Below are 25,878 nucleotides of genomic sequence, written 5' to 3'. Positions count from 1 at the left end.
TCAAAACTTGGTATGGTGTTACTCGTTAGGAATATCTAGAGCGCTCTTGACTTTAAAGTTCAAAGATCAAGGTCAAAGTGGCAGTTGTAATACAAGGCAATATAACCCTTGTAGACACTATAAAACTTATGTGCTTCAAAAGATTTTAACCACACTTGGTATATTGTTCCTCCTTGTAATGATTTGACATTTTGTACGTTTTCTCCTTGAAATAGCATAATACACAGGAAATTGGTTGCTCATTTTTTTACCTGCTAGTGCTAATGACAATATTAAAGGTATTTCCAGTTACTGTATGTTTGGTTGATTTCTTCAAAAGAATTAATCATTTTCTGCATGAGTCATATACAAATATACTGTCCATATTTGTCCCCAAACGTTACATACGAGGGGATGTCACGCTCGGCATTGCCTTGTTTGAACTGTAAAATGTGTGCACTAGTCTGAATAATCACCCATAATTATGCCCATGTATATTGATCTATCTTAAAGGTAAGGTAATGGGTTCGTTGATCTCTTTTATTCAAAAAGAGCTCTTTCCAGGACAATATCATAATAATATAGACAGAAGGAAGGATGTGGGGAAAGCAACAAATGCGGAAAAATATGACATATAGAAAACAAAATGGTTATGGAGTAAACATGCGTGTGACAACAACTCAGAAGATACATAAAAAATCAGAATAATGAAGAAAAAGTTGGTTTCCCTATATACATGTACCTGCAGTGTTGGTGTACGAGGCGCGTTTATAATTTTCATTAAGTTACTTGATAGGAAAAATTGACCAAAAAAATGTATTTTACTTGTAAAAGTAAGTCCTGAGCCTGTAATAGCTGCTCTTCTTGTTCCATTTGAATTAATAAAAACAACTCTGTCGCCCTTCTTGTTCTCAAAGAATCATATGATATGAGCTCCATGTTTTGTGAACGTCTTTCTTAACTGTCGTATTAGACTGACCAGTGCATATCGCGCATATGGCACTTTAAATGTATTTTAGCGCGAAAATTAACTTACATTTAGCTGGGTTTATTGCCGTCGTAGTTCCATCTTGTCGCCTTCATACTTTTATTCGATGGCAACACGACGGGATTACGAGGTCTTCACGAAGTCTTGTTGCCAACGTAAGACCCTCGGGTAGCTTCGTGATTCATTCGTGTAGATATCGTAATGTCAAAACTGCCCGATGGAAACGACGAAAACACGAATGCAATACGATGTTTAAAGATGCATTCCCGGTGACATAACGATGGTGAGGATCGTGATACGAACTCAATACGAACCCTCAAAATCGGACGCAAAAAAATTAGAACCCTTCCCGAAGTTGTTCCCGAAGGCTAGAAAAAGTGGCAATGAACAATGGAAAATGAACAATCTTGAATTGAAAATTTTGTAAAAATGAATTTTTGGTTATAATGAAGGGCATGGAATAAATAACATTCCAATCTTTAAATCTGTATATTTAAGTCCATTTCCCATTTGTTATGGGAAGATAGTGATAATACTTTATTATCCTTCAGAAATAAATTATAGAAAAAATTGCAAGATTTTAATTCTGTTTTTTTACTTTATCTACTAATATATTTTCAATATTATCAAGTTTAGAACTACCTTCTATCCTACTTTTCCATCTATTTGGAATATCGCTTAAAATACCATAAAACTCTACAAAATTAGTATTGATATTATATTTTTTCTCAAATTCTTTATATGAGAATAATGTATCATTATCTGACACCAGATCAATGATAAAAAATATACAATTTTGCAATATATGTACCATTCAAAATCATCTTTTCATCCATTTTGATGTTTGGATTTAGCCATATGGAATGGGCCAGAAAATCGGTATTGTTTTCAACTTTCAATTTATTTTTCAATTTTGAAAAATTTACCAGGATATCATGCCAAAAGAGATTGACTTCTTTTGCTAAATAAAGCAATCCTTCCTGGCTTAAAGGTAAAATGTTGCCCCCCCCTTTTTGTGTACAACTAAGCAGCAAAACTTTCCAAGGAGAGTCATTTTGGGAGTCATTTATACAGCCAAGACATTTTTACAATATAGCAAAAATAGTAAACATTAGGCATCCTAAGACCGCCATCACAGTTTTTTTCTTGAAAAAGTTTTTCCATACTACCCTTTTTTAACCCAATCCATATGGCATCAGGGACTTAGGAAGAATCATCAGCATATTGACTTAATAAAAATTCAGAGTCATTAATTGTTACCCCAGCAACACCAGGGTCATTTTTAATAGTAGTTCCAAAACTAAAATAAATAGATAAGGTGACAGAAGATCCCTTGACGAACCCCTCTTTTCAATAAAAAGAATTGCTGAAATATATCCGTTGTTTAACACTGCACTAGAGGCATCACAACATGCCTTAATCCAACTTATAAATGTATGGTCAAAGCCATAAAACTGCAAAGACTAGTATAAAAGACCAACCGATCGTGTCGAAAGCTTTTTCAAAAGCGACTAAAAGTTGAAGTCCAGGAATGTCGTCTTTCTCCATCTTTTCCATCAGATCATAAATAAATCTAGTACATTCGCCTATATACTTACCTATTCTATTTTTCTTTTTTAAATCATAAAGGTTGTACTGTACTCACATTTTCAACAATTTTTGTGAGAAGATCGACATTCATTTTATGAAGATATATATGCGAATGAATGTATTAATAATTGTCATACTAATAACAAAACGACAACCACTGAACAACAGGTTCCTGAGTTAGGACAGGTGCAAACAAATTCAGCATGTATAAACGATTTAAATGACGCCTATCTTCACCCTTACCTGAAACAAAAGTGTAAAATCCCAACATAGAAAGACACACTATAAAATATCAATTGAAATGGCTCAACTCAATCAAAAAACATATTCAACAAAGTAAATATATACTGAACGAATAAATCTATGACACAATGTAAGTACACAATTAATCGAATAAAAGGGAGTGAGATGTAAAATTCAGAAAGACAGCCATTACCTTGAACAAAATGCCGCCAAATAAAATAGCATACACAGGTAAATACTTTTAAATATATTTTTTGTTAGGTAAAAATGGAGTACAGAAATATTGTTTTACAAAATAAATAATTTTGTTGTTCATAGTACGAGAACAGAGGTGAAAAGTATCGTCATACCAAACACTTAGTCCGTTTCAATGTATTTTGATGTTTGTTTTTGTATCAGTTCAGTGTTTCTGTTGTAACGTTGTTTTCCTCTTATAGTTGATGTGTTTTTGTTCTTGACCCAGATTTATATCAGTTAAATCGATTAATGACTATTAAAAAGGGGTATACTACATTTGCCTTTAATAACATAGCTACATTTTATTTTGAAACTAAAAAGATGATTATCATAACAGATAAATCAAAAGTTTCTACATTTACATAAAGCTTCACAAATTAAATGAAAAATTGCATTGTAGCGCTCTCCCGGGTAAACTTATTACCAGATGTTTATGAATCCTTTGTCAAAGATTTATTTCAGCAATGTCTCGGACTATTTTTTAAATCAGTGCTGATCAAATATTTTTACAAGAGTTGTGCCCCTTGGAAATATTAACTCTTTAGGAAATTGCTTAGCATTTGCACTCACGCTTTTATTTCTCTAAAATAAAGTAAATATATACTGAACGAATAAATCTATGACACAATGTAAGTACACAATTAATCGAATAAAAGGGAGTGAGATGTAAAATTCAGAAAGACAGCCATTACCTTGAACAAAATGCCGCCAAATAAAATAGCATACACAGGTAAATACTTTTAAATATATTTTTTGTTAGGTAAAAATGGAGTACAGAAATATTGTTTTACAAAATAAATAATTTTGTTGTTCATAGTACGAGAACAGAGGTGAAAAGTATCGTCATACCAAACACTTAGTCCGTTTCAATGTATTTTGATGTTTGTTTTTGTATCAGTTCAGTGTTTCTGTTGTAACGTTGTTTTCCTCTTATAGTTGATGTGTTTTTGTTCTTGACCCAGATTTATATCAGTTAAATCGATTAATGACTATTAAAAAGGGGTATACTACATTTGCCTTTAATAACATAGCTACATTTTATTTTGAAACTAAAAAGATGATTATCATAACAGATAAATCAAAAGTTTCTACATTTACATAAAGCTTCACAAATTAAATGAAAAATTGCATTGTAGCGCTCTCCCGGGTAAACTTATTACCAGATGTTTATGAATCCTTTGTCAAAGATTTATTTCAGCAATGTCTCGGACTATTTTTTAAATCAGTGCTGATCAAATATTTTTACAAGAGTTGTGCCCCTTGGAAATATTAACTCTTTAGGAAATTGCTTAGCATTTGCACTCACGCTTTTATTTCTCTAAAATATTTATATAAAATTTTAAAGAACACAAACAACGTTTTTTTTTATTGCCCTTAACCCTTGGATAGATAAAATACGTGGAACGTTGGGTATACTGCAACTCTGTTTTGTTTGGGGTATAGATTTGACATAAGGTACTGCAAGTTGTATGGAACTAAAGTCCATCTCATTCACAGCAATTGTAAATTCTGACAATACAGACACTATGGGTAACTAAGCAAACAAAAATTAATCAATCGTATATTTTGGTTTTGCATTTAGACAAATCATGTTTGGGTTCCTGTATCTTCAAAATATTGAGTATTACTGTTTGTGTTAATTTGAATAGAATGTTTAATCTAAATTATGTTCCTCGATTTAAAAAAAATGAAAGTATTATACAAAATTGATCAAAACAGTCGCTTACCCAATAAGTAAATCAACTTTTATATATCGTAAACAGTTAAGTTACTATAGATTCAATACCTGTGGCTACATATTTCCGTTGATTTACAAAAGATTATATTTAGGTGGATATTTGATTTTGTTGTTTTGGCGAACTTTGCATTTAAGTATATAGAAAGTTTAATCCTTCATTGACCATTAAAATTCTTGGTTCAGCTTTACTCATGAAATCCACAAAAATGGTATCTCTCGAATAATGATGAATCCGTAGTTATTGTCTTGTATATGGTTTATTTTGTAAGCAGTTTACTTTTGTTAATTTAACAAATCAACAAAAATCTTCTTGCCTTTATTTTAGAATAAGTGTTAAGAATAAGATGAAAAACCCTTGCAAATAAATTGTGCCATATAAATTTGCACCAATTAGATACTGTGGATTGTTTTTCGTGGGATACCGATTTTCGTGGATTTATTGGGTAATATCGATGAAGTACAGACCTTCTATCAGATTGCATGCATTTTTGAAAAACCAAGTAATCACATTTTCATCAAAAATACATTTTTTTCCTTAATCCTTGAAAATTGGTAGCTACGAATCCACAGTATCAGAAAATAAACCTCTGTATAGTATTCTTTTTAAGAATCATCCTAGAACCAAACAAAATACATAAATTATTAGTAGCGTGTTTAGATGGAAATGTTACATGTAAAATCAAGAAAGGAAATTGGAAATGTGTCAAAGTAACAACAACAACAACAACAACAACCCGACCATAGAGCATACAACAGCCGAAGGACACCAATGGGTTTTCAATGTAACGAGAACTCCCGCACCAGAGGCGTCTTTCAGCTTGCCCCTTCAAAATATGTATACCAGTTCAGTGATTATGGACGTCATACTAAACTCCGAATTATACAAAAGAAACAAAAGTTAAAAATCATACTAATCTAACAAAGGCCAGAGGCTCCTGACTTGGGTTAGGGGCAAAATTGCGGCAGGGTTAAACATGTTTATATGATCTCAACCCTCCCCCTATACCTGTAGCCAATGTAGAAAAGTAAACGAATAACAATACGCAAATTAATATTATTAATCAAGAAGAAAACAAATAAGAAACTTGATGATCATTTGACAATTTTTTCAAAATTAATTATTTTTCATATTTTGTAAAAGCTAAATAATTTAATACTATAGGGTTATTGCATGAATATTAGGGAATAATGTCGCGAGTAGAATTTAACTTATATTACAAGAGCTTGCGAGTGCTATATATGTTCTGCGAGTGACAATATTCATGAAATTAATTTATATTGTATATCAATATAATATTTGAAAGTAAAAATTGGTTTATACTGCGATTTTGTCGTTGATGACGTCATGAATTCGGAAGATTTATTGCAATAGTGCAATATTGGAATTTATTGCACGCTAATTTTTGGTACTTTCTGTGGGAAATATTATATTGCTATGGAATAATATCGGATATTTATTGTGAAATGTTTATCAATTGTTGCTGTGCTCTAGAAATTGAAGTTAAAGCTTGTGTCAGGTGGAAAAATTGAATGTAATTTGCTCTTTTATATAACTCCTAATGTAGCTGATTTCTTATTAATTCAGACTAGCTAACAATTTATATATAGAACACTACATTCATTTATTACATTATGTAAATGTCACCAGCCACAACATTTTCAGTTTTAAAGAGGTATCAAGGCGAACATATGTTTATTGTATAATTATTAAGCTTTAAAGAATTGAAACATCATACCACTTGTCCTCTAGTGTCACTTATATTGTCAGATTTGTTAAAATGTATAAAAATGCACTTTTTAAAATTTATCCTTGGACTGTAGATGTCAGATTTATAATTTGCTAAACGATTTATTGATGAAATAAGTGCACTTCTATATTTTTTTTAATAGACTTTAAATGTCAACTTTTTGATTTGCAAAAGCAGTTATTGATAAAAACATTCAAGGACTGACATGTGAGCTATGTTTTGAATGAGAGTATAAACAGTAAAGATTCTACTTTGTTACAATTATCTCCCCATTACGCCATCTATTTTTCATTAGCGAGAAATGGAAGCCATAATAGTGATGACGCGCTGTGAATCTAGTTTTTAAAAACGGATATATTTATTCACATAGCATCATTTCGATCTTGATATGCCAGTTGTATTTAAAAAGACAAATTTATGTATAACTGAAAAATTATAACACCAGGGTTTTCGATATCACAAGCTAGTCAAAACATTTACTAAATTGTATCATCGGTATAAGGACATCATTCGTAAATAAAGCTCAATATGCAGCCTTCTTATACGTTCAGGTATTTCACATCCATTTTTTTATGGAAATATTCTTTATAAAGCACAACGGTGTCAGTATTCCCCTCAGAAACTAATAAAACTTTTGAATAAACTTATTAAGAAGGGATATAGTTACGAAACTGTTGTCGGGTCATTAAAGATTGCATATTTTGGCGTTAATATTGATTTACTTATAGGGTCTTTGCATCGGAACTAAACACATTCATTAAAAAAAAAAACCATTTGTTGGCATGACACGGGTTATGTTTTTCTCATATATGTTATGATGGTATGATACTAAACTCCTAACGGGAAGGATTGTGCCTGATGTTCATATGATGAAATCATAATCTTTCAGTCAGTTTTATTGAAGTCTGGAGCTGACATCAGACTAAGACTTCTCTTGAACCGGGTGCGGGAATTTCTCGCTATATTGAAGACCTGTTGGTGACCTTCTGCTGTTGTTTTTTTTTTTTTTTCTTTGGTCGGGTTGTTGTCTCTTTGACACATTCCCAATTTCCATTCTCAATATTAAATACGTGCTACTGCGCTTCATGTTATGTACTTTTATCCTTTCTTTTGTGAACTTAAAACTATTATCTGATCGGTTATTAAAGGGAGGTTTCGAAAGTTCAAAAATTAAAAGAAGAATTCTAATTAGATATTTCGTAGAAGGGCAGACTAAAACTGACAAAAAATTGATGCTTTTTTGAAGTAAAAGATTCACTTGTAAAGTGTGTCGTCAAGTACTTTTAGTAAAAAAATGTTATTCGAACACACCAACTCTGTTGTCTTTACTCATTAGACAAGTATTATTTATATATAGAAACTGAAGCAAATTGATGCCTCACAATAAAAAAAAATAAAAATCCACATGTACTTGCACCGACCACAATAGACTAAATATGCACATTCATTAAACTTTTATAGCCAACATAAACACATTAACGGAATAAGCCTTTTACCGTCTCTAATAAAGAGTTCCATTTCTTTTGTTTAATAGCAACTGGAGTTCCTCCTGAAAACACTCCTTCAAAAGGATATGTCATGTTTGTGTTAAAGATCAATGTGTGTGTCATGTTTGTGCTAAGGAAAAGTATATGTCATATTTGTGCTAAGGAAAATTATATGAAATATATGAATTAATAATTCGTGTATGGCTGCAAAAGAAAGTAACTATTTTGCAGTATTTCAAAAGACAGTCCTTTGTACTCCCTTAAGAGAAGCTTATCTATTCTAATTATTTGGCATTCATAATTCACTGTCTGTATAATGTCGAGTTGAAAATTTTAAATAATGATCTTTTTAGAAAAAAAGTAATCACAAAAATACTGACTCCGAGAAAAATTCAAAACGGAAAGTCTCTAATCAAATGGCAAAATCAAAAGCTAAAACACACCAAACGAATGGATAACGACTGTCATATTCCTGACTTGGTAAAGGCATTTCTTTTGTAGAAAATGGTTAATTAAACCTGGTTTCATAGCTTGCTCAAACTTTAATTGTATGGCAGTCGCATACTATTTCATTATTTTGACAACAATGTGTGAACAAAACAAACAGACATAAAAGGTAAACAAAAAATTATGAATATAGCTAGAAATATATTAATTTCAGATATAATGTTTTGTTGTGTGTAATATCTCATCATGTATGCATTAGATTTCACGTGGAAATTAATGAAAACAGCAAGTTTACTGACAGCGAAAGTACAATGGTTGTCTCCAAAAACATATGCGCATATAGTTTTCCCAAACTAAGAGATGAATAGGGTGTAGAAAAAAATTAAATAATTTTACATACAGATGAAAATGTATTTTTGAGAATTTTTGAGAATGATTTATTCACTGGACGACAAAAGACCTAAAAGCACTAGTGGCCGTAGGTTTTAAAAAATAGTAAAAAAATGAAAGGTCATGATACACATTTAAATTTATTTCTGAATAGTAATATGAAAGTAATTCAGTTAACTGTGAATGTAGAAATGTTGGTAGTGTGAGAAAGTGGTGAAAATTCTAAAAGGGTATCATTATCCCTTACGGGCCAGTAAATTCTATCGTACCACCTCAAACGGTTCTTTACAAAAGAGTAAGGTCAGTGATCATAAAGTTCTAATCCTTAGAAACAAAAACGGACAAAACTGTACATTTTTCGTTATCATGTGACTGTATACTTAACAAAAAAGGTTTGATTACGTCAAAATATTAATTCACTTGGTAATTTCCATTATTATTTAGTGACTAATTCACAAGAATGTTCGGCTAACTGCTGAAGGTCGAGTAATTTGTAATTACAGCAAAGAAAAAAGTGCAATTAAGATATTTTTAGACAAAAAAAACACAAAAAAACAAACGTTATCATATCTGTATACGTGGTCCTGCATTTGGGACGTATTTTTAGGTATTTAAGAAAGACTCCAGAGTTCTTTTCGACACAAACCAACCTACACTGTTCACGGTAGGACAATTTTTATGTTTTTTTAATATTCAAATTTCAATACTTTTTAGAAATAAGATATAATCATTAGATACATGTAACTTATTGAATCAAATATTCAATTTCTTGATTTCTACAAGAATACACCTTCAAACTGCAATAGGGAAATCCCTACTTTTTGGCTTAGACTCTGTTTTCGCTGGTTATGAGTAGTTAATAATCAAAGGTGCATAAGAACGTCAGAAAATCGTAACAAACGGACGACTGGACATTACAGTGGATTTCGCTGCAATAATTTCTTTTCTTTCAAATTGGATGCGTTATCCATAAAAGAAACACCGATTACAGGAATAAAGAAATAATCAAAACAATAAAGTAAAATCAAAATACTGTTTAACAGATTAAAGATGCAAATATTGTTTTTCAACAAACAAGGTTAAGACGGTCTTAAATATTAAACAAAACTTTTGAGTCCAATGAACAAACTCTATTTTAAATGTGTTTTTTTGTGTGTGAAGAACTGTTATGCATTACGAATTCTGTAGAAATTGCAGACATTTTTTAAAACCAAGTGTCCTTGTTTTTGGATACAATTAATTGAAAATTTTAAGGAAATTTTTTTTCTCTTGATTTTACGTAAATTGAACATTGAAACCTTTGCATTTCAAAAACTATGAACAAGCAATAAGGATTGCTGTTTCATACGGAGCGTATTAGCGCCACACAACTTTTTTTTTAAAATGTTTCTTCATATGTTTGTGTTATAACGCAAACCTTTGCGCTATAACGCAAATATCTTAATTTCAATTATTCATTCAGTTTTGTATTAATGTCCGTCTGTCATTGATTTCGGATGTGATTTATTCCTGGATAAAAAGTGCAATTATACATAAATTAAGACTGATTTGATCATCAGAAAAGTATATAATTTAACAAGAAAATAGATATAGTATAATATATAGTAAAATTAAAAAAAGAGAAAACAACCCGACCATACAAAAAACAACAGCAGAAGGTCACCAATAGGTCTTCAATGTAGCGAGAAATTCCCGCACCCGAAGGCGTCCTTCAGATGGGCCCTAAACAAATATATACTAGTTCAGTGACAATGAACGCCATACTAATTTCAAAATAGTACAAGACTAACCAAAGGTCAGGGGCTCCTGACTTGGGACATATATAGGCATATTTAAATTGAAAGATAAAAAATAATGTCATACAATTGTGAAATTTCTAAGTCAAATAGACAAAATGATTTTCTGCTTTAAAATGAATTATTTATGGAACATTTAAAAAAAAAATTTAAATTAAGAATATGATAAAGGTTCTTTGATAGAAAGTCGGTGTGAGCCAATGCTCCGTGTTGATGACCGTACTTAGACCTATGATGGTTTACTTTTACGAATAGTGACTAAGATGGAGACTTTTCCTATTGGTACACATATTTTACATCTTCTTATATTATTCTGTTCTTTATTAGTCAATGCAATGTTCTAATTATTCAAGCATTTTACTTTGCAATAACTACAAAGGTGATAAATTTTAATATATACAGCCTCCCCCATTTATAACTGCTGTTTTCTTTGAATCTTAAATACGAAATCAAATAAAACAAAAGTTTGCGTTACAAGGCAAACATAGGAACACGTTTTGTGGAGCTAATACTCTTCTGTAGTTTCTAGTATAAATATAAAATTATGAAGAAAAAAAAACAATAGGGGTTAGCATGCAAATGTTTTATTGGCACTGCATGGATAAAACTAGAGAGTTCCTTATATCTGTACAAAAAGTAAAAAACAAGAGTAGCAGATTTTTTTTTACGGATAATGGAACGTGTTATTATTTGCTGAAACCCTCACATACAACTCTTTTTTTTTTAGATGATCAAAAGGAATAGCATGCTGGCTCTCCTCATTGCAGTTTTCGTACTGAACGGAATTGGTAAGGTTTTATTTCTTTGTTTTCGATTCTTTTTTCTCGGCTCCACTGATTTCTATTTTTCTAAATAACAATTTTTACACATAATTCCTGTAACTTGTGCTCTATAATTTGATAAAGAAGGGTTTGCGTCTGAAAGCAATTTATATAATGCGATACTCATTTTCGATACTTCATTTTTCAACTGATAGGGTGTGAGCGGATTCGGAAAACAAAATTGGACAAAACGATATAAGACGCTAAGGACCTAGTTTATTTCGTATAGTTATTGTGGAAATTTCAGGTTTGAATAAAACACTATACAATTTTTTTTGTAGGGCAATGCCACAAATAACAAACAAAAATCATTTTTTTCCACAGCAGGTAGCACTTAAACCAAAGCTTTCGCAATGTGGTCCGATATTACCGAAAACGATATCAAGTGACCCGGTATTGTATGCGTGCATGAATAAACATCCAATTAAATACACACAAAAAAACACGAAGTGTACCGTATATTATAGAAACCCGATTGTTTACCAAATTATAAAATTGCCATAAAAGAAGAATTAAGAGAAACATATATTCCATCTGTTTTAAGCGCTTAATTCTGTTTTGTCTTACATTTTCACAGGTGAGGCAATGGCAGAGTACAAAAGAGTTTGCTATTACACAAACTGGTCACAGTACCGGCCGAATCCTTATAAATTTTTCCCAGAAAGTATTGACCCATTTCTCTGTACGCATATTATGTATTCTTTCGGAAAAGTTAGTGGACTTATGATCAAGCCGTATGAAGAGAATGACGAAAACACATCATGGTCAAAAGGTAAAAAGTACAGCATAGACAAATAATTATGAAATTATTTCAGTTCGCACAAAACGTGTGCTCCTGTAGTAACATATATCGGCGGAGGACATTTGAGCGAAAGAAATCGGACGTTTCAGTGCCAAAATAGAACCAATTTTGGCGCCTTATTTTTATTCCATTTTAACGAAAATTAAAATTGTCAATGCCCATTTTAGCGAATATCTTTAACCCATTATAATGTACAATAAATAAAAAAGCTTTAAATTACTCGAGAAAGTACATTATAAAACATATGATGTTCATCAAACTATAGAACTAAAAGATTAAATCAAATGCTAAAAGTCCGTTCTAGCCTGGAATATATATCCTAGAGAAGGTACGTAATGAGCTCTGAATATACCAACTGTACAATACTGTTGAATTAAATCATAAACTGTTCTTTCTCTTTATCGTGTCTAGATTGTGTAGCACAGTCGTCTATGCATCGTATCTTTATATATGTTGTTGTTTGCAATTTGATAATACTATCAAGAAAAATCCAAATAGCTGTGTAACAACAATAAAATTGCTCATTATAATTGGCACGGAACGACGCAGAACCATTATTTTCTCGCTTTGAATTCTACGACACCCCTGACCAATGCTAAGTGAGTATTATTCCACCGGTAAGTTTTCGCTAAAATGAGCTATCGAAAATACAGGTGAACGGAATAATCCAGGGCTAAATTGAGCTCTAATGTCGGCGCTAAAATGTCCCCTAGTATTTCAAAATTTTCCCCTAAAATGTCCTGCGCCCAGATACACCAGGTACGTCCTTTAAAAAGATGTTTGGCAAACCAAAAATATGAAACATGTACGAGTATAAAAAACGGACGATAATCAGAACAGTTAAACTACTTATCGTTGTCTAAATTGAGACAACACTTTTTATGAACTTTTCGTCAGTAAAAGACCTTTATCGAGAACGTTTGAGACAAAAATTTGAAACCCAAATGTGTAAAATGCCGATGAAAGCGAAGAATAAGTTATATATCCCAAAGAGAGAGTTGCATCCCTTTTTAGTACCTTTACATAAATAAAGGCATCATTAGTATACCGCTGTTCGAAATTTATAAATCGATTGAGAAAAATAATAAAACCGGGTTACACACTAAATCTGAAAGTAAAACACATCAAATATAAGAGAACTTCGACAAAACAGAAACACAAAGTTAAAATTTAACACAGAAACGAACTATAATATAACAATGGCCATTATCCTGATTTGGTACAGGACGTTTGAAGAAATAAAATGGAGTGTTGAACCTGGTCCGTGACTAGCCAAAACATCCCGCTTTTATGGCACTGTTAGATATACTTTTTGTAACGGAAATTTATTCAACGAACTTTATCATTTAAATGATGTTAATAAGTTTCAAAAAAGCCTAATTCTATGTTAATAATAAAATTGAGAAAGGAAATGGGGAGTGTGTCAAAGCGACAACAACCCGACCATAGGGTAGACAACAATGTATCAATGTATTCTTAAATTATGTCATATGGAAATTGCAAATTATAATTTGATTGAAACAGGCATGTATGAAAGGACAATGGCAGTAAAAGCAAAGAATCCAGATTTGAAAATTCTGCTTGCCATTGGAGGATGGAACCATGGAACTAGGCCATTTACAGCCATGGTTAAAAATGAAAACGATATTGAAACGTTTGTTAGAAATTCCATTGACTTCCTCAGAAAGAATAATTTTGATGGGTTAGATTTAGATTGGGAATATCCAGGAAATAGAGGAAGTCCACCCGAAGATAAACAAAGGTTTACAAAACTTGTTAATGTATGTATTATTATTATATAGTTAATAATAGTGGTTTGTGTTCACCAAGTCAATTATTTATCTACCTTAAAATAGTTATCATTTTTCCTTTACCTTTGTCTTTAAAGATTTTACTGTACCGTTCATTTATTTTTTAACAAGCTTACACTAGATTATTTCCTTACAATTATCGGTATCTGTCTAATCATGATTTAAGGTGGTACAAAGCAATTTAGCAAAAATTAGTTTGGCTCATTTTATTATCATATAATGTTGTCAAAATAATTACTTTAACCCTATGAATTTTTCAAAAAGCACAAACCACAAACTTTATCAGAAAAATGTCATTGAATGTATAGCTGTGTATTAAACACTAAATGTGATCATTGATTTTTAACAATAGAACGCGATTAAAATGTTCAGCGGATTTTTTTTTATATATATACCCCTGTAGGTTAACTTATACAGCGGACATATAGGCTTTACCTCTCCTCCGGGTGCGGGAATTTCTCGCTACATTGAAGATCTGTTGGTGACCTTCTGCTGTTGTTTTTTATTTGGTCGGGTTGTTGTCTCTTTGACACATTCCCAGTTTCCATTCTCAATTTTATTTACCTCTGTATTTCTTCTAACCAACTGTTCGATTCATATATGTTAAGGTGAAACTGATGTTTTACAGATTCTGAGAATGAAGTTTGAAAATGAGGCTCAATCAACTGGAAGAGAAAGATTATTATTAACTGCAGCCGTTGCCGCTGGAAAAGAAAAAATAGATTCAGCTTACGAGATTTCTAAAATAGTGGGGTAAGTTGAATCGCTTTTAATGAGAAACATTCAATATTTCTCTTATACTTGGTTTTTTTATCTGACGAAAACTTAATATCGCTGAACTTTTTCTTGTTTTGAATCTCTGTCTTTATGAAATGGAAATGTTTAAAAATGCAGCATGGTCGATCTATCTACCATAACTTTATATTTTAAAAGGCCCTATTTCAAAATATTCTCAATGAATGATAAACAAGGCAACACGATGTCAAGGAATTAGCATGGGAAAGACAATACCTTTGTTCCAAAGCCGCATTAAAGTTTACAAGTCAGGAATATAGCAGTTGTTTTTCACTTGTTCCATTAATTGATAGCGTTTGATTTTGTCAATTTTTATGGACATCCCCTTTTGAAATAACCTTTGACCTGAGCAATGTTGCTATTTGATTTTACAAACCATAATATTAACAAGCACCTCTTGATATATGGCACTTTTTCAAATATTTTCATAATTTCATTAGCATTTAAAGGTTTCTCCATGAAACATATTTGCATTGCAGCAATTTAATACAATATAATATGTATGTGCATAATTTAATCAAAATGAATTTATCTATTTACACAATAGTTTATTTAAAAAAAATATTTGTTTCTGTTTCAAGCCGGAAAAAAAATCTTCTATGTATCTTTTTATATACTTCTCGCAATATAACACATAGAAGGGGATTGGGTATGCACAAAACACATATAAAACTAAGGTAATAGCAACACGAACCCTACCACAAAACAGGGGTTCCAAAAAGGGTAAGCAGATAATGCCCCAAATGTGGCACCCGTCATGTTGCTCATGTTAGTATAAACCCGGTAACTTGTCTAATAAGGTAGGTCACATTCGTTAAAAAAGAAGACGGGATTGTTATAACGTTTTTTGGATCTTTCGAATCTGTTTCCTATAATAATGGAATCCTATAGCTCACATGCAGTATTCATAAGAAGTTTATAGCTTATAATTTAATACCAATAAATTGATGAAAAGAATTCTGAATTTTACTCCATTACAGGGATTTGGACTTTATCAATTTAATGGCGTATGATTTTCATGGTCAAGATGATAGGAAAACCGGCCACATAAGTCCACTTTATCCTAGACAGGACGAAACAGGTGCCGAACGAACGCTTAATCAGGTATGTGCAGTGATATAATAATACAACAACAAATAATTTAATGGCAGATTTTTTTAAATTTTTGTTTACTCCGATAAAGTTATGGTTTAACAAACAGAGTTGAAATAATTTAAACAAGAATGAAGATCAATGATATGCCGATAGAACATTCAACAAATTCAAGTTGACTTTTTATCAAATTACGTTAGATATAACATCTGCTCATTATATTTTTTTTTATCTCAAGATACTTCCATAAGAACATACTGTAAAAACAGATATTAATTTTACTTTTAGTAAATATATAAATCAATTGTGATGCGACCGAATTATAAACTTTAAAAAAATCTGTTGAAATGAATTCTAAATTGTATGTATTTTTTGGAATAACAGTGAAAATTATCATCCTCTTATAATAGCAGTTGTCCCCTTAATTCAAACTTTAACATAGCTGTAACTACAATTTTTTTTTTAAATATCAGAAAGGTATGTAGACAGATTGTTGGTAGAACATCATGTGTAAGTAACAACAACTTGATTCTTTTTTTGGAATTTTTTTTTCTTTTATATTATAGGACTGGGCTGTACAATATTGGATAGATAATGGAACTCCAAAAGAAAAACTTGTTCTTGGCATTAGCACTTTTGGTAGATCATTTAGGTTGTCGAGTTCCTCAAATAATGGATTCGGTGCAGCAACTTCTGGTGGAGGTTCTCCGGGAAAATATACTCGGGGAAAGGGATTTCTAAGCTACTATGAGGTTTTTACTCTTCACGATATATTTCATTAAAAAAAAATTAATCAACAAATAGAATAAATATATGATTTGCACATCATAAAACCTACATTTTTGTAAATGTATTTTTTTACATTTTGAGGTACGTGTATTTTGAACTAAGGATAATGTGTGTGAAAAAAAACCCAACCTCACTGTGTTACAAGTCTTTATTAATTGTATTAATACTGGACTTCACTACGTCGAGTCGACTGTAGTGGTTGTTGGTCATATCTCCTTTTTTTCATATCAATCAAAATGCTAAAATCAAGAATTGACATGTGACCTACAGATTGTTGTATTTGCTAGCATAAATTTGAAATATATGTTGTTGATATATGTATTAAAAATAACCTGGATTGGGACGTACATTATTATGAATAAGCTCAAATGTGTTGTTACAATCACTGAAACACATCAACATTTTAAACAATTGTCTCAATTATACAATAAGACAAGCTTTGAATTACTAACAATCCTTTGCAGATTCATTATGAACTAACTAATTATTGCATTTTACTCTATTACTAACGGCTGCACGTATTCTATATTGCAGCATCAATTTTGAGTCCTTAATGCTCTTCAACTTTGTACGTGTTTGACTTTATAACTATTTTGATGTGAGCGTCACTGATGAGTCTGATGTATACGAAACGCGCGTCTGGCGTATTGAATTATAAATCTGTAACCTTTGATATAACTTTGTACAACGAATATATGATCTTTAAGAATCGTCAGAGGTATTCAAATAGATACGTAGATTCATATTCTATAATCATATTATTACTGATTTTACTGAATGGAAGGTTAATGTGGCAAATGTAGTGAAAACAAATCAGCAAAAAATATATTCACCTGGAACAACATTTCAGATAAATATACAATAGGAAAGTCAAAAACAACATGAGGACAGTCATCCTTTATATTTCAGATTTGTTCAAGCGGATGGACAACAGTATGGAATGATGAACATAAAGTTCCATATGCATATTCTGGAGATCAGTGGGTGGGATACGACAATGTTCGAAGTGTTACGATTAAAGTGAGTAAGAATCATGTCAGACGTTTTGTCGCATACAAAAACATAAAAATCTGTTAATTGCCAACTTTGTATAAGGCAGTCGGTAAATTGTTTTTTTTTCTCTCACAAAAACATGACTTATCAATATATTAAAATGATTCAAAATGAACATTTTTAACAAAGCCGCTACCGTAACAATGGATGAGTAATTAATAAATGGTTTTTATGTAGGTTGAATATAAACTAACTTTGCATTTTTGTCGTTCTTTTTTCCCGATTGTTTATTTTTCTTTTAGATACGCGATATAAGATGGTAATACTCGTACATAAACAGTGACAATTCCCCTTCCCTTAAAACGAATGTGATCATACGAATTCCTCTTTTGAGAAAGGAATTTACAAATAAACAATATCATAATTGAAAAATAACAATTTTCAGGCTCAGTATATCAAAGAGAAAGGACTAGGAGGTGCTATGTTTTGGGCTCTTGATTTGGACGACTTCACAGGGAATGCATGTCAAGAAGGCAATTACCCATTGATATCAGCTGTAACACATCAACTTAAAACATCAGGATTTCGTCCTCATCCTAAACCAGGTAATTATAAATACATCATTTAGACTTCATGTACGACTAGTGATCCTTTTCATTTTAGGAATAAAAATACCCAGATGTTCAGAAATATATATATTTGTAAATTCAAACCAGCAGTGGCAAATTTGCGTCAAATAATATATTTTCATTGATTAAATTCCCCTTTGAAAAATTAATAACTCACTGGGAAATAAGGTTCATACTCCGTCGTGGAAAGCTGACCTCAGCTGAAATTACCATTTAATTTTTAGTTTTTTTTTGTCATATATATAAAGCTCCCTACATTTTACTTTTTATTTTTCTTTGTTTGACTATTGCTAATAAAGGATAACCCAGTAAAGCGCAGTCAACGCACACAATTTATACATTATTTTTTTTCCAAGTTATGGTTGGAGATTATTTGCCTAAGAAAAAAAGATCACTATTTAACTCTTCATCAATATTTTTGATACAATAGAAAATATAAAAAAAAGTGTAACAATGATAAGTAGTCGCATACCATGGAAAATAAATAATATCGTCCTTAGATAGACTGTGTTCAAATGCATGTACAGGATTAAGCATCGGTTGCAGTCCTTATTATCAAAAATATTGAGTCAAACCGAGTAATATTAGTAAGAGCCATGAATAATACAACACCGATATTGATACCTGATTGGTACTAGTAAATAGATTAGATTTTCCCAAACATAGCAAGATTGATCTAGAACGATTCGAGCTTCACATTTGATATTATCTACACATTTCTGTCATCACTGGGGTTAAACTGATGTCCGGAACTGTAATTACGGATATCCCTGTTAGATGTTACTTTGAATTTCTGCCAGTGTTTGTATTAACGTCTTCTTGTCCGTAATGTTAATTTTGATAGAAAGAGGTGACGTGTTACTATCATAAACAATAGCAAATTCAATACTTTGTAAAATTTCAAAGCTTTTGAAGAGCAAAATTGTTTCTTATTGTAGTTACTCCCAAGGTGCCTGCAAAACGAACAACCAAACCACCCAGACAGACAACTCAATCACCAATAACTAAGCAAACTAGTAAATGTGGCATGAATGGTAAGCGTAATCGTTATATATATTCTTTTCATTAGCTTTTAAAGCTTAATCTAATTTATAGACCATTATATTTGTATTAGAATGTAGTTTTTTTTACAAATCATTAGCATGTGACTACACGCGCATACAACTCCACTCATTCTAATGATACATTTTTTATACATATACCAGCAGGTGCATTTATGCAGTGTTTTGTTTTTGTCAATATGTGCCTTCTTGCAACAACTCGCAAAGTACAACTGAATATATTGTCGTCATACATATGCTCTTCCTAGTTTGAAGGTGTATTTTGGCATCCTAGATTAGGTTTATCTTTTCTGGAATCTATATTTGAATTGAAGTTGAAAGCATTGACACAGTTCGTCTTTAACTTTTAACCAGTGTCAACAAAAATTTAATCGCATCATCTGTTTGGCCAAGTGCTATTCAATGTAATAATATAATTATGCGGATCAGACATGAACACAGCATCACATACCTAAAGAAAACAAGAGTTCAAACATCAATCAATAAAAGATTCATAAAATGTGTCAACAAATCAAAGCACTTTACTATCAGAATTATTGAAAATATTAATTAATATTCAGACAGACCATGTAAAGTGTAAAGGTCAATTCTTAAATATTTAATGTTACTTTTTTAGTTTATTACTATTTGTATCTATGTTCTTATTAATTTGAAATCGCAATTTAAAAAAAAAATTAACATAATGTTATTTAATACCCGTGGATGTATTCCAGTAATGATTAGAAATGCATCAACATATTATTACATTAGACATCATTTTAGGTCCAACGCCATGTAATCATGAAGCATTCTATGCAGATTCATGCGACAAGCATGTTTACTATCAATGTGTATGGGGGAGACCTGTGAAAATGTCATGTTATGGGAGTCTTGTCTGGAACCAAGCAATAAGAACATGCGACTGGCCATACAATTTATTTTAATACTTGACTTTGGAATGTTGAACTGAGAACCTTTGATTGAGTACAAACTGTAACTAAAGCATGAGTAACGTTTGTACAGAATAATAAAAAAAAATCAACATTTTTCTGTTTTCTATAGTTTTCTCTTTATTTCAAGATGTATTCAATTTGCAAATTTTTGTTAACTTCACTGCCTCTGTTGTTTTAATGAAACAATTATAAGCCATTCACATTGCTAACAATATTCAAATTACAGACGACAGACACAAACAAAAACAAGGATGATTTTAGGCACTCCAGAAGGGTAACAATCTCCTCTCCTATGATTTGATTTTAATCGTACACAACTATTGGTTATTCATACAAGTGCTTTTGCACTCCATCAAAGCAAATAGTTTTAAATGTTTTTCGTTTTACCGAGAAAGCATTACTTTAACTAATATCCGGAAAGCACAAATGATATATTTAGTTCATGACCGAATTTATATTATTAGAAAGAGAACAGTTACATATTGAACACCCAAGAACTGAAATAAAACATTCAATATAGAAAACTGCAGTAAAATCGAAACATATCCTTTTGTCCCATTGGCACCCATCATGCTGCTTAAGGCAAGTAAAAATCCAGGGACAAATGATAAAACTTGTTTTCAGACATATTTATTGTTCTGCCAACGGAATGTCAAAAATGGGAAGTGTATATACACGTGTTCCTATTGTTCAATATTTCATGACTGATCGAGTTTCATTCCATAGTGTAATCGGAAACATATTTAATAATCACTTGAATTTCAAATAGGAAAAGGATGTTATTGTAGTGTCTATTTATGGAAAAGCGAAATATGTTATATTTCCTTGTGTATTTTATTCAAATAAAATTCTACATATTTGCTGGTGTTGCTGATTTCAAGATTCACAATCATAAACTATTATATGTGAACATTTATATAGATTAAACCGTTGGTTTTCCCGTTTGAATGGTTTTACACTAGTAATTGTGGGGCCCCTTATAGCTTGTTGTTCGGTGTGAGCCAAGGCTCCGTGTTGAAGGCCGTACTTTAACCTATAATGGTTTACTTTTTAAATTATTATTTGGATGGAGAGTTGTTTAATTGGCACTCACACCACATCTTCTTATATCTATGAAAGCATACTGGTTTGGTTAACACTGTGCATCAGCAGATTTACTGTTTCTATTATTGTGTTCCATTATTATTCGTTTTACTAAAACATTACTTTGATTAGTAACCGGTACGTGCAAATAATATAAATTAAATCGGGCAGAGTATGAGAAGTTCAAAGGATAACAGTTATATAAAGAAACAGCCAATACACATGATACTAGTACATGAAATGAAAAATATATATAAAGAAACAGCCAATACACATGATACATGAAATAAAAATATCCAAATTCATCAAAGAAAACCCAAGTCAAAGAAGTAAGACCAATAAAACCCCTTTTTGGCCCAAAAATATTGCAGTTTTACAAATTTGTAATAGAAACGTATTTGTTGGTAAGTATAACTTTATAATAAAATTTTGAATGGAAATAGGGATTATGTCAAAGAGACGACAACCCGATCATTTGCAGATAACAGCCAATGGCCACCATTCGGTCTTCAACGCAACAAGAAAATCCTGCACCTAGATGTAGGCCTCAGCGATGGCCCTGAATAAAGAAATGTACTAGTTTAGTGGAAATGGCCGTCATACTAAACTCCAAAACATATTAATGAACTAAAATTAAACAAACATACTAGACTAACAAAGGCCAAACCCTCCTGAATTAGTATAGGCGCAAAAATGCAGTCGGGTGCATGTTTTTGTTAGATCTCAAACCTATACATCTAGTCAATTTAGAAAAAAAGAAACACACAGTGATGCGCAGAGTAAAACTCAATTTAAAAGAGTCCGAGTCCGATGACTATGATACATAAATTAATAAAGGAATATTAGCAGTTACTGAAACGTCAGCTCCAGACCGCAATTTAATTGATTGCAAGTTCAGGTCTTCATCATATGAAACTCAATCATAATTCCATCCTTACGGATTTAGTATCATAGATCATAAATTATATAACTCATATTGTTTTTGCATCCTTTAAAACATATTTAAATCTAGGGTACCCTTTATAGATTCGCGACTCCTCCGTAACTCCATATTAGATTTCATCAAACTTAGTATACAACCCATAAAGTTGCAGCATCCATATTGTTTTTAGAGGGGGAGTTGTTCACTGATTTGTTTTTGATAAAGTCATGAACATTTAATTGAAGTGAATTATGTATCTTGTTCATAAGTGTTTCTCTTAGATGATATGTAAAAGAAAAAGATGTGGTATGATTGCCAATGAGACAACAATTCAAACGAGAAAACTAACGGCCTTATTTATGTACAAGAAATGAAAGAAAATCAAATATGTAACACATTAACAAAAGACAAGCACTGAATTACATGCTCCTGACTTGGAACAGGCACATTTGTTTTCCTGTTTGAATTGTTTAACACTAGTAATTTGTTGGCTCTTTATAGCTTGGTGTTCGGTGTGAACCAAAACTCCGTGTTCACAACCGTACTTCGATCTATAATGGTTATTTTTTTACACACTGTGACTTGCTTGGAGAGTAGTTGCCTCATTGGCACTCATATCACATCGTCTTATTTCTATACCTTTCTGTTTTAAGAATGTATGTTGCCATAAAGATATCATTGCTGTCTCATTGAGGTATACTTGACATTTCATGTTTTCCTGGTACGAAATCAAATAGTATTAATAACTTCTATTCTTATTACTAGTATCTTTCATTTAAAAAAACTGTATTTCTTTTTTAAACCCAATTACATAGAAATAAGACAATGAACATATTTATAGTTTTATTTAACTGATAAGCATTCTATAAGATATCGGAAAAATCAGATCAGGTAAATGTTAATAAAAACTCTTAAAGCGAAATAATGTAAAATAGTTTCTAAAATATTAAATACAATGACATTGATGCTAATTTAGACGAGTTTGAACATAAAACCACAAGATATTTCTCGTTTCTTATTTGGTCATTTACATTGCATATTCATTAGAAAACAAATATAAGAACGAAGATATGGTATAATTGGCAATAAGATTACTTTCCACAGGAGATCAAATGACAGAGAAATTAGCTGAAAAACTGTAGGTTACCGTGCGGCCTTCAACAATGAACAAAGCCCATACTGTAAAGTCAGCTATAAAATAAACTCATCATAGATACCAGGATTAAAATTTAAATTACGCCAGACGCGCGTTTCGTCCAAAAAAAGACTCATCAGTGATGCTCGAATCAAAACATGTTTAAAAGGCCTCGAAAAGCCAAAAGTTAAACAATTCAAACGAGAAAACTAACGGCCTAGTTTACATATAAAAAATGAATGAAAAACAAATATGTTACACACCAATAAACGACAACCACTGAATTACAGGCTCCTGACTTGGGACAGGCACATATAGAGAGAATGTGGCGGGGTTAAACCTGTCAGCGGGATCCTAAACCTCCCTAACCTAGGACACATCCAAAATGATTCTGGAATACATACTACTAGGAAACATCTAAAATCCAATTAATTTAGTGTAAAAAATGAACGAAATTCAGTGTAAAAAATGAGCGAAAAACAAATATGTAACACACCAATAAACGACAAACCACTGAATTACAGGCTCCTGACTTGGGACAGGCACATATAGAGAGAATGTGGCTAGGTTAAACCTGTAAGCGGGATCCCAAACCTCCCCTAACCTAGGACAGTGATGTAGCAGTACAACATAAGAACGAACTTAAAAAAAACAGTTGAAAAAAGGTTAAACGCATCAGATGGATACAAATAGAAATACATCTAACAAAAATACCGAGTGGACGTGGCCGGGTACTTGGATATCTAACAGCAAATAAGACACTAAGTAATGATCCGATAGTACTCGCAGTTATTGACAGCGTCAGTTGAAAGACTCCAAAAAATCATGCATCTAAATTATCAATCAGCACATATCCAAAATCCAATTAATTTAGTGTAAAGACGTCATTAACAGTCAGAGATAAACATGACCTTTTACAATGCCAAGCTAATGGTATCGACCGATTGAAGATTCATGCATATAAAAATAACATTTATATTTCTTTTAATTAACTGATGATAACCAATTAGTATTAATACCAATAAAACAATATTTAATGATCTAATTATTAGTTATTATTTATTATCTTTTGACCTTTGATAACAATTATAGGTTGCACTTTGTAAATACAGATGTTTCTCAAACCACGCTTTTTGGGGGGAGATTTAGAATATTCAAAGAAAAATAATTTTGTTTACATACTGGTTCCTTTTCTGATGTGTAGATTGCATCTCAGAATAACATAACTTGGGAAAGTTGCCAGAAAATATACATGTGAATATTGTTTATATTAAAATCTATGGTAACCCTACAGTCGAAGTAGGGATATTTAAGAAATTCTGTGTTATTTTAAACTCTTTCAGCAGTTCGGAGCATATGCACGTTGAAAATAATCCACATAGCCCTGTATTTTGACATTTGAAAAAAAGGTAATGCATATGAACTTTGCATTCTAGTATATGATTTTTTTTTCAAAACTTCATAGTAAAAATGGTACAACTTTAGCCGTAAAGGGGGTTCCTATGGGAAAATGTATTGTCAATATTTACAGAAATACAACCTAAAATGACAACAACAAACAACAAAAATAATTTTAAAAACATTACGAGATACTTATTTGTCTTGATGGTTAGTATATATAACTGGAAAAGTTAAACATTCCCTATTGAAACGTCAATATTCTTAAGAAGTAGGTTGTCATATAAGTTATTCTTTGATGATAAAACCTTTGTGTACATCATCGTAAACATCATTGTAACTTCCAGCTCCAGGTCTTTTGGGAGCGTCACTTGCATCAATGTAAGTATCGCGGAGTCCTACTTTATTGGGTGGTAGTGAAGCGCGTGGGAATCCATCTTTCATTTCATTTGAATAATTTAAAAAAGGTTCTCTTCTCTTTTTCCTGATATAAAAAAATAACACGTAAAAACAAACATGCTGAAGTTAACATTGAAGAACACTATATCCATGTATTATCTACACTTAAAGCATTCTTTACTTGTGCAGTGTCTTTGCTAAGTAACCTGAATATAAAGACCATATGTTGATTATTATTAGGAACAAATTCAAATTGGAGGGCATTTTTTCAATGACGAATGCAAAACGTTAAAAATAGGATGTTTAAACTTGGTTGATACAATTAGGAGTATATTAAACTATTCTCAAACATGTATACAATCGACAATTAAGAAATGATTAACACCTTCTTGACATGAACCTTAAGTCAAGCCTAACGTTTTCTCACATTTCTCAAAGAATGAAATTGTATTCATTGAAGCTATATGCGGTTTAGCGGTTTTTAAAGTATATACTACTTGGACCAGCCAAATATCTAATATTCTCATCATCAATAGTTAATACAAATACCATGAATATCATGCTATGTGCATT

General features: G+C 31.5%; 1 protein-coding gene across 1 annotated transcript; it reads left to right on the top strand.

Moving 5' to 3' along the window:
- Nucleotides 1-9,434: 9,434 nt before the first annotated feature.
- LOC134725454 (chitotriosidase-1-like) lies at nucleotides 9,435-20,390 on the top strand. Its single transcript, XM_063589276.1, has 11 exons — nucleotides 9,435-9,511; nucleotides 11,371-11,431; nucleotides 12,042-12,236; nucleotides 13,791-14,047; nucleotides 14,706-14,830; nucleotides 15,853-15,976; nucleotides 16,531-16,716; nucleotides 17,663-17,773; nucleotides 18,192-18,351; nucleotides 19,314-19,409; nucleotides 20,199-20,390. Exons 2-11 carry the CDS (start codon nucleotides 11,371-11,373, stop codon nucleotides 20,357-20,359), a joined length of 1,476 nt encoding a protein of 491 aa, XP_063445346.1. The 5' UTR covers nucleotides 9,435-9,511; the 3' UTR covers nucleotides 20,360-20,390.
- Nucleotides 20,391-25,878: the final 5,488 nt, after the last annotated feature.

Source organism: Mytilus trossulus, chromosome 7, assembly GCF_036588685.1.
Source record: "Mytilus trossulus isolate FHL-02 chromosome 7, PNRI_Mtr1.1.1.hap1, whole genome shotgun sequence".
NCBI classification, from domain to species: domain Eukaryota; kingdom Metazoa; phylum Mollusca; class Bivalvia; order Mytilida; family Mytilidae; genus Mytilus; species Mytilus trossulus.
This window is presented reverse-complemented; position numbering and strand designations above follow the sequence as displayed.

What these genes read in the sequence shown, in the direction of transcription:
- LOC134725454 (XM_063589276.1), top strand. Translation starts at nt 11,371, where the DNA reads ATGATCAAAAGGAATAGCATGCTGGCTCTCCTCATTGCAGTTTTCGTA. An exon ending in GGTTTACAAAACTTGTTAAT is followed by an intron (nt 14,048 to 14,705) that starts GTATGTATTATT and finishes GATGTTTTACAG; the next exon opens with ATTCTGAGAATGAAGTTTGA. An exon ending in GAGATTTCTAAAATAGTGGG is followed by an intron (nt 14,831 to 15,852) that starts GTAAGTTGAATC and finishes ACTCCATTACAG; the next exon opens with GGATTTGGACTTTATCAATT.